The 15,710-nt window shown below is 40.6% G+C and overlaps 1 protein-coding gene across 6 annotated transcripts in view; it reads right to left on the bottom strand.

The window, feature by feature from the left end:
* iqsec1b (IQ motif and Sec7 domain ArfGEF 1b) overlaps nucleotides 1-15,710 on the bottom strand; it is a 434,251-nt gene that overhangs the window by 61,796 nt on the left and 356,745 nt on the right. For 4 of the 6 annotated variants that reach the window (XM_055648194.1, XM_055648198.1, XM_055648197.1 and 1 more), the window contains one exon: nucleotides 841-1,123. In XM_055648194.1, the coding sequence (XP_055504169.1) occupies nucleotides 841-1,123 (283 nt within the window). Of the gene's footprint in view, nucleotides 1-840; nucleotides 1,124-8,587; nucleotides 9,281-10,900; nucleotides 11,507-15,710 lie in introns of those variants that run through there. The other 2 variants (XM_055648199.1, XM_055648196.1) reach the window with 2 other exon arrangements.

The raw sequence follows: 15,710 nt of genomic DNA, 5'->3' as shown, positions 1-15,710 counted from the left end.
ATAAAAGTAAGAGGCCTATAATATTATTAGCAGGAAGATAGAGGATGAGGAAGCTTTAAAAAAACACCAAAAGGCAATTAAAAAGGCACTTAAATAAAGGCACAACATTAGCTGCCGTCCAGCTTTCCAGTACCTCAGCCGTTTCTAACAATAATTCATATATCCCATAAATTTCCATTGACTCTCCTCAAGATATATGGACTGTCCTCAAGAAATATGAGCCGTCCTCAATCAAATTTATGATACAAGTATAAATTCATAGGGTGCTGGTGAGATTTAAGCTAATTTAGCAAAATTCCACTGATTTGATTTGTCTTAAAAGGAAATGGTTTATCATTCTCTTGTATCAAAATACATTGAAAAACCTCATGCACACCATGCATGAGTATGCCAGGTAGTGCAAAAGAGGAAAAGAAGAAGAACAGAGTGCAGGATATATTATTCCGTCTAGTAAGAGAGTCTAGGATCAGAGGGCACAGCCTCAGAATAAATGGACATACTGTTAGAAAAGAAATGAGGAAGAATTTCATTAGCTAGAGGGTGGTGAATCTGTAGAATTCATTGCCACAGACAGCTGTGGAGGTCAGGTCGTTGCGTATGTTTAAAGTGGAGATTAATTGGTTCTTAATATGTAAGAATGTCAAAGGTTACAGGGAGAAGCAGGGTAATGGCGTTGAGAGAGAAAGATTGATCAGCAATGAGTGAATGTTGGAGTAGATTTGTTGGGCCAAATGGCCAAATTCTGCTTCTATGACTTTTGAACTAACATGAAACAAAAATAACTTAATTCTATTTTTTTTGCTTTTTGCATTGACATATCCCCAAAAGAAAAGTCGATACCTGTTTATCGTGCAGATCCGAGGAGAGTTCATAGCTCTCTGACAAAGATCTTGAGCGCTTGATTGCATCTTCCTCTGCTTGCTTCCGTAATATGGAGGTGGAATGCTGTAGCTTTGGCCTCCGAGGACGTTGCTGACCGGGTGAGATAGCGAATGATACCAATGAAGAACCATCGAACTGATCAGGGCTAGCGGCAGCGCTGAGTGTTATTGGGCCGTGGCTGTAGCTTGAGGGGCTGTCAAGAGAGGTGCCAGTCTCACTTCCCGCAGCATCACCCTCCACACTGCAAAAAGTTAAAAAAATTAAAATCTGATTAGCCGTACGTGACTAGCCGTGTCCATACTTCTATTTGTTACATTAGGTCATACATAGTAAAGTTCAGATGCACCCGAGGAGGGTTAATGTGCACAGATGGCAGGCTTGTAGTTTTCCATTATATGGTAGTTCAAAGTACATATCAGCTTGTAAAATAATATTCCAATCCTGGAACGACTCTGAGTCTCCACTGCCACTGAATGACTCGGCAAGAATCCCTAAATTCAACTGCCATTGATCAAAAGCTGCTGCCAATTTAAATAAACTGCATTTTGCCTTGTACAATGATCTGATTTTTTATTTACCCAACACCGATGAAACACTTTAAAATACAAACCAACACTTTGTGTGCATTTTTCAGAACTACTTTACAAATAATTTAAAATAGTAGATGTATGGATACAATTATTTTCCCCTTTCTGACAGCTGAAACAATTCTGTGCTGATCCCATACTGTGAGCACATTTATTCCATTACTTTCTTGACCTTTGGAGCAATGGCAAAGCAATCATTTTTTTATGGTATGCACAAAAGCTTTAACAACAGAGTTCCACCAGATATCAAATCGATCTTATTATTTACAGCTGGTTTGTATTTTAAACAAAAACATAAAGGAGGTGACATTTTATTTGAAAAAACAGATGAAAGCGTTCTATATGAACACAGCCCTGTTGGTGCATTTAGTCAGTATAGTTCAAGAAAAGAAAGGTAATGCCAAGTTCATAGTGATAGGTGCAGAATTAGGCCCTTCGCCCATCAAGTCTACTCTGCCATACAATCATGGCTGATCTCTCTCCCGCTCAACCCCATTCTCCTGCCTTCTCTCCCTGACACCCGTACACATCAATAATCTATCTGTCTATCTCTGCCTTCAAAATACCAATTGACAGCCTCCACAGCCTTCCGTGGCAATAAATTCCACAGATTCACCACTTTCTGACTAAAGAAATTTGTCCTCATCTCCTTCCTAAAGAAACGTCCTGTTATTTCTGAGGCTATGACCTCTGGTCCTAGACTCTCCCACTAAGTGGAAACATCTTCTCCACATCAACCCTATCCAAGCCTTTCACTATTCACTTTGTTTCAATGAGGTCCCCTTCCCCTCATCCTTCTGAACTCACGCTCAGTGTCGCCAAACGCTCATCATATGTTAATCCACTAACTCCTGGGATGAGCAGAAGAATGGTAGTGAAATAAATATTACGTAATTATATTTGAAAACTTTGAATGTCAAAAAGGTTAGTGAGCTGAAAGCTTCAGGCAAGTGGTTCCTTACTGAATCACATCAGCTCATCTTTGACTTCCATACTCAAGCACTAAAGACGAAAGTTGGAGAAGTGGAGGTTTAGTTTAGTTCAGAGATACAGCATCGAAAAAGGCTCTTCAACCCACTGAGTCCATGCCGACCACTGATCACTAGTTCTGTGTTATCCCAGTTTCGCCTCATACACACTAAGGGTACTTTACAGCAGCCAATTAACCGACAGGCCCGAATGTCTTTGGAATGAGGGAGGAACCTGGAGCACGTGGAGAAAACACACGTGGTGACAGGGAAATGAACAAACTCTGTATAGACAGCGCCCGTAGTCAGGATCAAACCCGGGTCTCTGGCACTATAAGACAGAAACTCTACCTCTGCATCGGACCTTGTGTTCCATTGCTGTACTCACTGCCAAGTTAGGGGAAAGCACTAATCTCGGAACTTAATAAAGAAGGTAGGTTCACCTCAGAGTATGGCCACAAAAAAGATTGCAGTCAATTGGTGCACAGGTTGTTGGTGAAAAAAGTACCATTCATTCATTCATTCATTCATACATTCATTCACTCATACATTCATCCATTCATTCAGAAAGCAGGAGAGTGGATAGTAAACGTACGCTATGCACCAAATGAACCATAATCTGTGCCATTGATATCTTCAAAATTGTTGTGAAATGTTCAGCTTTGAGTTCTTCTTTAATTGTTTATGTAAAATTCAGGTGGTTTTGCTATTGGAAACAGTAATTGCAAAAACAATAGGTTTCCACAATGTCAGATCAATTTAACACTGCAAGTTTAGTCGCTTAGGGAAGTTTTTATTCATAAATCAATTTATTAAATCTCCAATAATTTAAACAGAAAAATAATTGAGATAGTAAATGTCTTATCACCAGCACTACAGAAGAAGGAAAAATCTTTCATGGCATTGATCTTGAGTAATTAAGGGGTGGACAACAGCTTTTGGCATTTACCAGATCTCAGGCAAACATCAGCCCTTCAAGCCTTTCATCATCATCTCTGTACCACATCAAGTATCTGGATCATCAAGCCCTTCATCATCATCTCTGTACCACAATCCTGCCTGTTTGCAATATGTCTTTAATGTTTCTTGTGTCTACTTGCTTCTTGAATATAATCAGCCACCCATTTTCCACTATGCCTTTTGGGTGGTACATGTAGCTGCAATAAGCATTTGCCAGTTTCCTGACTACCTCCATTCCCCCACAAGGGATTTGATGATTCCAACCACAATGTCACTAAAGGGCCGGTCCCACGAGCATGCGACTGCATGCGGCAAGCGCGACCAAACCGGAAGCGGGGGCCGCGCGAGGGTCGAGTGATCCCTGTACAGGGCCAGTCCCACCAGTATGCGACTGCATGCGGCGAGCGCGACCAAACCAGAAACAGGGGCCACGTGGAGGTCGATGAGTGATGTGAAGTTCGAGCGAAGTCTGCGGGTAGTTCGCACGTAACGTACGGCGTCAAGACGCTGCATACGGCGTCAAGACGCTGCGTATGCCCGTCGAGGCGGTGCGTACGGCCTCAATGCGGCTGCGGGCCAGCAGGCCGTTGCCTCGCGGAATTTTTGAATACTGTCAGTTTTCCGGAGCCCCGTGCGATGTCGGGACCAACTCCATACAGCGCCGATGATCGAAGTGGGACCGGCCCCGCGAGGCCATAGGGCTCAAGCGACCACGTTAGGTCGCGCTTGTCGCATGCAGTCGCTGCTCATGGGACAGGCCATTTATGCACCTTAAATCTTTCTCATGTCCCACGAAACAAACACTAATTCAATTTCCTAACATGCAACTACGTCTTCTCAAGCAAATATTTTATTTTTTGTTAACTTCTTTCTTCATGGAAATATTTAAAATTATTTTTCCTCTGAGTACTATAATGCTACAATAGAGTGAAAGATCTGCCTGTAATAATGAAAATGTCTGAATTCCTTGTTGGAGAGGGCACACTTTTAATCAGTGCTTGTTAATGAATACACCATAGACTTATTTTGTCATTTAATATTAAAAAATCTATTATTCATTACAGAATGGCCATGTTTCCTTTTGCACATGAAGCAATGAGGCAAGCGATCTCACACTGAACTCTTCCACTTTTCTTGAAGGAAGGAGGTTTCAGAGGTTGGGATAATATTAATGAACACTCATTATATGAAATCAGCATAACATCATCTGCAGAGGATTAGTCAGAATTAGCCCAACATCCTCAGTTTATTATAGAATAATATAAAACATCCAAAATAAGGGCAACATTTGAATCTGATTTGTATTGCTCTGATATTGCCTGCTTTTAAAACAAACTTCATGGTATAATGTGTACAAAGGAACTGCAGATCCTGGTTTAAACCGAAGATAGACATAAAAAGCTGGAGTAACTCAGCGGGACAGGCAGCATCTCTGGAGAGAAGGACTGGGTGACGTTTTGGGTCGAGACCCTTCTTCTGACTGGTTAGGGATAAGGGAAATGAGAGATATAGACGATGATGTAGAGAGATAAAGAACAATGAATGAAAGTATGCAAAAATGATGATAAAGGAAGCACGCCATTGTTAGCTGTTTGTTGGGTGAAAAACGAGAAGCTAGTGCGACTTGGGTGTGGGAGGGATAAAATGTGAGGGAATGCCGGGGTTACTTCAAGTTGGATATACACAGTATAATAGCAGTATATCTTGAAGAAATATCTGGTATATCTTGAAGAAAAATTAAGAATATATTAGAAAAGAGCTGTAAAGCAATACTTTGGTTTGAAAATAAAATTATGATAGAAAGTAGACAGCACCGAAAGTCGGTTTGGTTAGTTTACTGTTAGAAAATATGACACTTTCCCTGAAATGAATTTAGTTTTATTAGATCTGCAATGCGGAGGCTAAATTAATAATCCAGAGATCAAAATCTCACCGTTGCAAGATAATATATATTTTTTAAATTCTGGTTGAAATAGCCTGCTATCAGAAAAATGGTCAGAACAGTAATAAATATCCGAAGATAGACACAAAAAGCTGGAGTAACTCAGCGGGGCAACAACATCTCTGGAGAAAAGGATGTTCATACTGTTGGGTTGTAAGCTATCCAAGTAGAATATGAAGTGTTCTTCTTTCAGTTTGCAATTGGCCTCGTTTTGGCAATGGAGGAGGTCCAGGACAGAAAGGTCAGTATGGGAATGAAAGGGGAGTTAAAATGGTTAGCAATCAGGAAAGCCTGCAAGAATAGTCGGACCGAGGGCATGTTCCACAAAATTGGTTTTCTAGTTTTTGGTTGGTCTCGAGGATGAGAGTAGGTCATATCAAGAGCACTGAGTAGATGAGTAGATAACCTGTCTCATCTGGAAGGGCTACTTGGATCCCTGGATGGATGTGGAGGTGGTGTAGGGACAGGTAATCAACCAGAACCAGATGTTACATCTCCTACAGTTGAAAGGGAAAGTACCTGAGATAGGGCAGGTGGGCAGGGATGAGCGAACCAAGGAGTTGCGAAGGGCATGATCTCTACTGAAAGGGAGTGGGAATGGATGGGTGTGACTGGTGGTGGGATCACTTTGTAGGTGGAGAAAACATCAGATGCAATGGCTGGTGAGGTGAAAGGCGAGGACCAGGAGAAAACCATCCTTGTTCCATCTGTGAGGAGAGGGAGTGAGAACAAAACTGTGAAACAGAGAGGAGACAGGGTTGAGATCCATCTACAACACGAGGGAAACCACATTTACGAAAGAAAGAGGAAATGGAATGGAAAGCCTCTTCTTGGGAGCAGATGAGACAGAGATGGAGAGATTGAGAGTAGGGGATGGCATCCTTGCAAGAAGCAGAGTGGGAATAGGTGTAATCCTGATAACTGGGGGAGTCAGTGGGTTTACAGCTAACATCAGTCAATTGTCTGTCCTCTGTGATGGAGACCGAGAGATTGAGAAATGGGAGAGAGGTGTCAGAGGTAGTCCAAATAAATTTGGGGGCAGGAAGTTAGTGATAAAGTTAATGAAATCAACAAGTTCAGCACAGGTGCAGGAGGCAGCTCAACTGCAGTTGTTGATGTAGCGGAAAAGGAGTTGAGAAATAGTGCCAGTGTACATTTGAAACAAGGGCTATTTGACGTAATGAACACAAAGACAGGCCCATGGCTACACCTTTGACTTGAAGAGTCAAAGTTTGCTGATGACACTGTAGTGGTGGGCCTGATCTCAGACAACGATGAGAAGGCCTACCGGGAGGAGGTGGCTGATCTGGCACTCTGGTGTCAGGACAACAGCCTCCTCTTGAACATCAAAAAAACTAAGGAGTTGATCTTGGACTTTAGGAGGGCACATCATCCGAGGACGTACACACCATTGAGGATAAATGGGGATACTGTGGATAGGGTGAACTGTTTTAAATATCTGGGAGTCCACATCTCTGAGGATATGACATGGACATCACATGCCGCGGCACTCGTGAGTAAGGCAAGGCAGCGCCTTTACCACCTCAGGCAATTGAGGAAATTCAGAGTGTCTCCGAGGATCCTCCAGTGCTTCTACTCAGCGGCGGTGGAAAGCATTTTGTCCGGAAATATTACCCTCTGGTTTGGGAATTGCTCTGCCCAGGACAAGAAGGCTCTGCAGAGAGTAGTGCGTTCGGCCGAATGCACTATGGGAACTTCACTCGCCCCCCCCCCTGCAGGAACTATACATCAGGAGGTGCAACTCCTTAGAGCCAATAAAATCATGGGTGACCCCTTCCACCCCCTGCAACGGACTGTTCCAGCTGCTACGGTCAGGCAAACGCCTCCGTTGCCATGCTGTGAGAATGGAGAGGTTGAGAAGGAGTTTCTTCCTAGAGGCCATTAGGACTGTAAACTCCTATCTCACCAGGGACTAACTTTTACTGTACCACTCTACTGCTTTTTTTTTAAATTGCTGTTTTTTTTCCCTTTTTCCTTCCGCCCACAATATTTAATATGTAAAAGAATATGTGATTCTATTCCATTCTGTTTGTATGGTTGTTTGTTTGTTTGTCTTTTTGCACAAAGTCCGTGAGCATTGCCACTTTTCATTTCATGTTGCCACTGCACATCTCGTATGTGCATGTGACGAATAAACTTAACTTGACTTGACTTGAAGAAAATGAGAGGGGTCAAAAGAGAGTTGTTGAGTGTGAGGAGATGTTCTGCCGGGCAGAGGAGAGTTAGTACTGGTGAAATGTTTGGGTCTCTGTTCAAGGAGGAACTGGAGGGCCTTAAGACCTCCCAGGTCGGAAATGTAGATGTAAAGGGATTGGACATCCTTGGTAACGATGAAACAATGGGGCCATTGGAATTGAAAACTATTGAAGTGTTGAAGAACAAGCGAGGTGTTTTCAATGTAGGTCAGAGGGGACTAGACAGGAGAAGGGTGGGGGGGGGGGGGGGGGGGGGGGGGGGGGAAAGATGGAATCTAAGTTTTTAGAGATAAGTTCTGAAGGGGCAGGAGAAGACGCATCACATAGGATCTGCCAGAGCAGTCCTGTTTGTGGATTTTGGGAAGAAGATACCAAAGGGCAGAGCAGGGCTGGGGAATTGTAACATTGGAGGCTGCAGAGGCGAGATTACTCTTGGTGGCAAGATCAGTAACGGTCTGGGAAATGGTGGCCTGGTGTTTGTCTGTGGTAGGTATGAGGAGGTGTCTGAAAACTGGCGGCTGAAATTGGATAAACATGAATATGAACATTTGATGACTCGCTGTCCACTGTGTGGTCAGGGCATGCTTGCAAGCAGAAAAATTGTGAAACAGTGATTTTTAATTTGTAGAGGTGCAAAATTGAAAAAATCCCTACACTAAAATTACTACTACATTTGAATTTGATGCAAACAATTTTAAAATCTCTTATTACTTCGCATAAAAATGTTTAAGCAAGGAGGAAAATATTTCAATGGTTCTTTACATCAATTTACTGAATTAATTCTGAGTCAACTTACATGTTAACTTTTAAAATCTTGGACACATGATTGTCACATGTTTACTGCATAGGAAAGGTTTTACCATATGTTAAGATATTTAAATCTTTTACCATGTTGCAAATTATTTCACAAAAAAATAAATCCCCACTATTGTATCTGTGATACACCCAAAACAGGTGCAAAGCAGCATATTCCAATACAATACAAACTGCTGTTGTGGTTTCTAAAATAAAATTAATAAAGCCCATCCTCACCTGCTGATCTCATTGAGTAAACTGCACATCCTGTAGACCAACAATCGATTTAGTAAGATTCACTGCCAGATAATAAATAGCAATTGATAATCCTTGAAATGAATTGCATCAATGTCTGAGAGTCTGCCAAAACAGAATGTTTTTCAATTCCATTTTGACAATAAAAGTGCCAACTTGCCTTGGATCTAGTTAAAGATGATCACAAGAATCTATTCAATTAAATTACTGTGAATAGAGCTATATTTTTTCTACAGCTGAGAGATGTGAACACAATCTGTTCTTCTAATGCCTGTTCTTGCTGCTCCTGTCATTACAAGCCCAAATCTTCAGCTGCACACAACCACCAATCAGGAAGAAGTGCGACACACGATGACATAGCCTGCAGATCAACCCAGGGATTTTTTTTAAAGTATGTTTATGCTTCGCAGGAAATCAAATCTCCTGATATTTCCATTGCTATTTCCTAGTCACGAGTTTCATTTCGGCTGAATGTGATTACTCTCTGAATTTAAAGCAACATCATTAAATGAAGCCTTTCTGATAAATGTATTTTAATATGAATAAATGCTGCTGAATCTTGAACAAGCAAAATATCCATACAATTTTCAGAAAGTATTCCTGCTGAAATTATGACAGACCATGATTAAATGTCAATATGCATGGTACTGAGTAATATTGTTTTTATACCAAAATATCATATAGGATTCAGATACTACAAGGTGAAGCTAATTGCACAGCTTATTCTGAGAGGTGATAAACACTTTAGACCCATCTGTCCCCGAAGTCTTCCAAAAATAGAAAAAAAACAATGTAACATATCCCACATCCGTGTATATATATATATGGAATACAGATCCGCAATTGATACAGTTCAACAATAAACTTCCTGATCTTTTGTAAAGTGTGCATTGAAATCATCAATCCTGTATTTTGCGAGTTAACAATTAAAAATTTGGGCTTGTTATATTACAGTTTGACCTGCAATAGTGCTCCTCAGGAAGAGAAAAATGTGCACTATTTGGAAGATCATTCATCTATCCACAAGTGATAAATATACATGCAATTAGCTTGATCCTACTATAAGCTTGTTAGGCTCAAATTTAGGAAACGTTTCAAATTAAAAAAAAACACCTGCAGAAAATACAAGGGGAAACTTGGAAGTGAACCAGAGATAGGGACATAATAGTTATTAAAGTATATATTTGTACTATCAGGTTGGATTTTTCCCATTTGCAAGGAATCCAATATACTAATGCTTGAGATTCTGTGCAACAAAGTGAAATCAGATTTACAAAAACTAAGGCTTGATGACTAGTAACATTAGTACTAATATTGCTTTAAAAAGACTAAACTGCTAGGCAGATGTACAGGAAGTAAGTGTGTTTAATATTATTAAATCACAGAGGAGTGAAGATACCTATAAATAGCAATAACAATTGGAGGTTATATCGCAAATAATGTACTCCACTGGCAATTGGGAATAAGACATAGGCACTGCATATTAACTGCGGCTTTTAGATATATCACAATGTCATTGTTAAATTGTATCAGACTGTTGAATACTGGATTATGACCTCTTGCAAAGCAGAAGCAATTCAGCTTCCTTCAAACCTGGAAAATATTTTTAAAGGCCTCATTCTGATTAACAATTTTCTAAATTTAAAACAGCTTTCTTGAATGAATCTACAACAATTTAATTACTGAGTTCATAGAATGCCAAATTCATAGGCCTCTTGCCAGACCTTATTTCATAAATTCTTTAAATCAAATATACCACAAAGCAAAAAGACATCTTAATGCAGAAAGCAACCGGCGCTACAAGTCTAATTTCAAATGGGAAATTATTTAGAAAATATAATTTATCAATCTTAGCACATTCTCATTATAACTAGACGTGAACGTTTTGAGGCTCATTTTTCAGTGATTTCAATGCAGCAGCAGCTAGGCTGTGTGGCATTTAATTTCACTCATGGTTAATTATAAAGTGGATTGTCAATGCTATCAAATATGCTGCAAGAAAGTATTGATTTGTACGGAACTGCAGTTGTTAACAAATCCCAATGCCATCTTAAGGGTGGTTGTTAAATGTGGTAATATGCCAATGTATTTTGAAAGATTATGAAATTAGATGCATCATTTAGCAATGTTATATATGAACTAATTAATAGAACTTATTAAAAAGGTGAGCTTTACTGAATTTATATAACCATTTTTTCAGTAAAGTGCACATTTTTAATAATTTCTCTTAATTAGTTCATACTTGGGTATGTTGTTTCATTAATAATTGTGAAGTAGCAGACCGTATATGCTTACCTACTATCCAGTTCAAGCTGCAGCAATGACTGTGTTCTCTCAGATGTACAATGTATGCACCACATGGCAAAACAAGTAACCAAAAGGCAAACCTAATGTATTAATAGAACTTCAGTTCATGAAAGCATTATAAAACATAAGGAGGATGCAACGTGCAAATGTTATAAAACTAGATCTGTTTTCTAACACAATGCAGGAGACACAACCCGTTCAGTGTAATATCCTTTACGCTTCAGAAGAAAATGAAAATTCAACAGAAGGTGAAGGAGAAAATGAATGGCTTTCTTGGGAGTAGTTGATTGATCTGTCTAATCAACCTGATTTGTTAAAAGCTTTTCCCATGGAGGTATTTGCAACTGTGAGGAAATGCCGTAATCATTTGATCTGGATTGTCAGTGTAAACAGCAATACAACAGGGAGGGGGACCATGTGATGTAGTGTAGGCAGTTCTATTAATACACATTCACATTATGAATGCTACATTTTGTCTTTATGAATTTATTAATAGTATTTGATTTTGTATAAACGTAGATTTCCTGAATTAATGCTAATTCGTAAGATTTCATAACCACGAACGATGTACAATCTGCACTTGGACTGTGTTTGCACAAGAAAATTTTAATTAGTTAATCCTACGGTCTCCACATTTCATTCGCTCTAATGGTTTTGGAAATAATAACCACAAATATGAGCATTTTAAAAAAAAAGATAATAAGTTTAACAAACAATCTTCTGAAGTTTCCAGGGAAGCAAGCACAAGGGAACACTATTGCATTCAAGTTCCCTCCCCCAACTCTGACTCCATCCTGATTTGGACCTATAATGGGTATATATATGGCTGCTCCATCATTGTTGCTGGGCAAAGTAACTGAATCTCAGGGGACCTGAATGCTCTAAGACTGATCAATAATGTCATCATGATATTAATGGAAATTAAGCAATCAGTAGTGTTATTTTGTAAATAACTAAAAACAATTAGCAGGTTTGAGCCTCATAAAGTGGCCCTTGGCCTCTGGCAACTTTGTATGAGTAACATGATCAAAGCATATATGCAGATCTATTATTGTAAGCTTGCAAAAGAAAGCCATGTTTAAACAACAAAACGTACTTTATTTAGTTTAGTTTAGTTTAGAGATACAGCATGAAACAGGCCCTCGGCCCACCCAGTACGCTTCAACCAGCGATCCCCACATATTAACACTATCCCACACATACTAGGAACAATTAAAAAAAATTGAATACAAACCCAATTAACCTACAACCCTGTACGTTTTTGGAGTGTGGGAGGAAACTGAAGATTTCGGAGGAAACCCACGTGGTCACGGGGAGAAGGTACAAACTCCATACATACAGCACCCGTAGTCGGGATCGAATCTGAGTCTCTGGCGCTGAAAAAGCTGTAAGGCAGCAACTCTACCACTGCTGTACCTTGTCAACTACACTGATAGGTTTATAAAGACAAAATACCCATTTACACAGTGTTTTGATTATTGCATTTCAAAATGGACATTTCGCTGTACATGTACACATGACAATAAACTAAACTGAACAGATTTCAATTCTGAGAAATTATATGGAATTCACACAAAGATAAGACAAAAAAAAGTAAAACTGTCAGAGAACTATCTAATGATACTCTATTCTCCAGAAAAAGAAAAAAAGGTTGACATTGGGAAGTTCAAGACCAGAGGCTGTGAATATAAGGTAGATGCCTTAAATCAAGGAATGAAATCAGGATAAACTATTCTACAAAGGACGGTGAGCATATGGTGAATGTACCATCTGATTGAAGAACGTAAGACAGAAACAGGCAGAAGGATATACTGATGGTAAGTAGTGTGGAAATAGTCGAGAAGATTTATGAGAATATTGCCAGGACTAAAAGGCCTGAGCTTTCAGGAGAGATTAGATACACTGGGACTTCAAACCTTGGAGAGCAGGAGGCTGAGGAATGATCTTATCGAGGTGTATAAAGTCCTGGATGGAATAGACAGGGTGAATGCACAGAATCCTTTTCTCAGCATAAGGGAATCAGAAAATGAGAGGGCATAGGTTTGAAGTGAAAGGGAAAAGATTTAATAGGAATCTTAGTGGCATTTTTTCCACATTTTCCAGTTTCCTTTAGTCTCCCATGACCCCTTCCACTCATTTCTCTCCCTGCAACTTTATATTTCACTCCTCTTCTTTCCTTATCTGGCAATCTTTTGCCTTTTTTCACCCTTGTTGTCATAATTGTCATTATCTCCAGTCGTCTGTCAATCACCCCCACCCTTCACCTGTATCCACTTATCACTTGCCAGGCTTTGCCCCATCCCCACCCCTTCCCAGCTTTCCCCCCTCTACTCTATCAGAATAAAGGATTCCGACCCAAAACAGTACCTGTCCCGTTCCCTCTGCAGATGCTGCATGATCCTGATTTGTTCCCTGAGCACTGTTTTTTTCTCCTCAAAATTCCAGCCTTTTGTATTTCACACAGAGGGTGGTGGGTATATGGAATGAGCAGCCAGAGGAAGCAGTTGAGGCAGGTGCAATAATAATATTTAAAAGTCATGTGGACATGCAGTGGAAAGGTTTAGAGAGAGATATCAGCCACATGTGGGTAAATGGTACATGTGAATGGGGCATCTTGATCAGCATGGATGAGTTGGGCAGAATGGCCTGATTCAGTGCTGTCTCATTCTATCACTCAGTCAGAGTGGATCAAATACATTGACATTGTTGGCCTTTTTTGCCAAACTGCTTATTTCTGTGCTACAGTAAACATGATATCAGGCATATAAATAAAATGTAAATGCTATTATTCATTAAGATCTAAATTCAATGCTCTGGTCATTTAGTCTGCGGGGACAATATAATCGCTTCACTCATGGTTTGTAGAGGATAGCTCACACAATATTACAATGTATAGTAAAACTTTGATAATCCTCTATCTGACTCATGGAATTATAGAATTGAACGGCAGAAGCTGATGCTATTCAATGCTAATCCTATTTTCCTGCAATAGGAAAGGCATAAAAGAATATGGGCCTATCTGAATATTAACCCCATTCAAATGTTGTAATCATACTTGTTTCTACCACCTCCTCTGGTAGCTCATTCCAGATCACCACTATCCTCTGTGTGGATAACCTTCCCCTTAGATCTAGTTTGAACTTCTGCCCCTCATCTTAAACCTATGTCCTCTAGTTCTAGATTCACCTGTCCTGGAAAGGGATTCTGACTTCCACCCTGTCCATGCCCCAACATCATTTTATTGACCTATATTAGGTCACCCCTCAGCCTCCTCTGTTTCAGTGTGAAGATACCTAGCCTCCCCAATCTCTCCTTATAATGACAGCTCTCCACTCTGGGAAACATCCTACTGAATCTCTTTTGCTACCACTTTGGGAACCAGAACTAAGCACAATACTCCAAATGTGGCCTGACCAATGTTTTGTACAGCTGCAACATAACATCCCAATTTTTATTCTTAACATCTCTGACTTTGAAGGCAAACATACCAAATACCCTCACCACCTTCAGCACTGCACACCAAGGTCTCTCTAGCACTCTAACTTTAACACTCTATATGTCCTACCAGAATGTACCTTCCTAGGGTGCATTACCTGATAATTGTTCCATGTCACCGCTCTGCCCAACTTTCTAACTGATCCGTCCCACTGTATCCTTAGACAACTGCTTCTCTATCTAAACTGCAGCAATTTTCACGCCATCTACAAATGTATTAATCAGACCCATACGTTCTCAGCTGGTCAGTCAGAATCTGCGTAGGGAAATAGACTGATGACATTCTGGGTTTGTTCTCTTCTTCAAACTGACGGAGTAGGAAGGAGAAAGCCGATGGAGTGAGATGGAGTGGGGCAAAGCCAGGCAATAGATGAGGGAGGGGTGGGTGAAGTGTGGAGTAGTGACAAAGGCTGGTGGTGAAAAGGAGACAGCAGTGCAAGATAAGAAAAAGTGAAGTGTAGGGAAAAGTCAAAGGGAGGGATATCAGTGGAAGGGGACGGGGGAGGGATAAGAAGGGGGGGGTAAAAGGAACATGGGGTACTAAGATTAGAAATGGGTGGGAGATGAGCAAAAGGTAGAGGGGAAAGAAACTAGGTATTGTGTGGCAAGAGATATGGGGGGGGTGCTGAGAATGGAGATGGTCAGCCCCCATCGTCATGAAATTGGAGGTTGATGTTCATACCATTGGGTTGTAGGCTACCCTAGCGGAATACAAGCTGCTGTGCTTTCAGCTTGCATATCACCTCCATCTGGAAGGGAAAAGGCCAAGGACAGACAGATCGGGGAACGGGGAAGAGAGGCTAGCTTGTATTCCGGCTATTAGCAGGAGCCGCAAGAGCCTTGGCAGTCAGACATTCCCACCATTGGGTTGCATGCTGCCCATGTGGAATAGAGGATCTGGTTTTCCCAGTCTGTGTGTGGCCTCACTCTGGTATATTCATGCCATTATATAATTTAAAGTAAATCTCCAGCCCCACCCCCACGGTGCACACACATTTCTCCCCTAACTTCCATCAACCTGGACCAAACAAGGGCATGTGGGTGTAGAGTGGATGGGCCAACTTGGTTGACAGAGCCAAATTGGGCTTAAGGGCCTGTTTCCATAAATAGTTTACTCAAAGCAAGTCTCAGTACTGATTAGTGATAGACTACTTATTACAGTCTTCCAGTGAGAAAAACACTCGCCCATTTCTTTCCAGTGACTTCTATCATCAAACCAATTTTCATCTAGTTTGCCAAATGTCTCAAGTCCTTTGCATATCCAAAACCTTCTAAACTAGCTTACCACACAGTACCTTGTCAA

This window comes from Leucoraja erinacea, chromosome 16 (genome assembly GCF_028641065.1).
Source record: "Leucoraja erinacea ecotype New England chromosome 16, Leri_hhj_1, whole genome shotgun sequence".
In the NCBI taxonomy this organism is placed as follows: domain Eukaryota; kingdom Metazoa; phylum Chordata; class Chondrichthyes; order Rajiformes; family Rajidae; genus Leucoraja; species Leucoraja erinaceus.
Note: the sequence above shows the minus strand (reverse complement) of the source record. Positions and strands in the feature narration are given on the sequence as shown.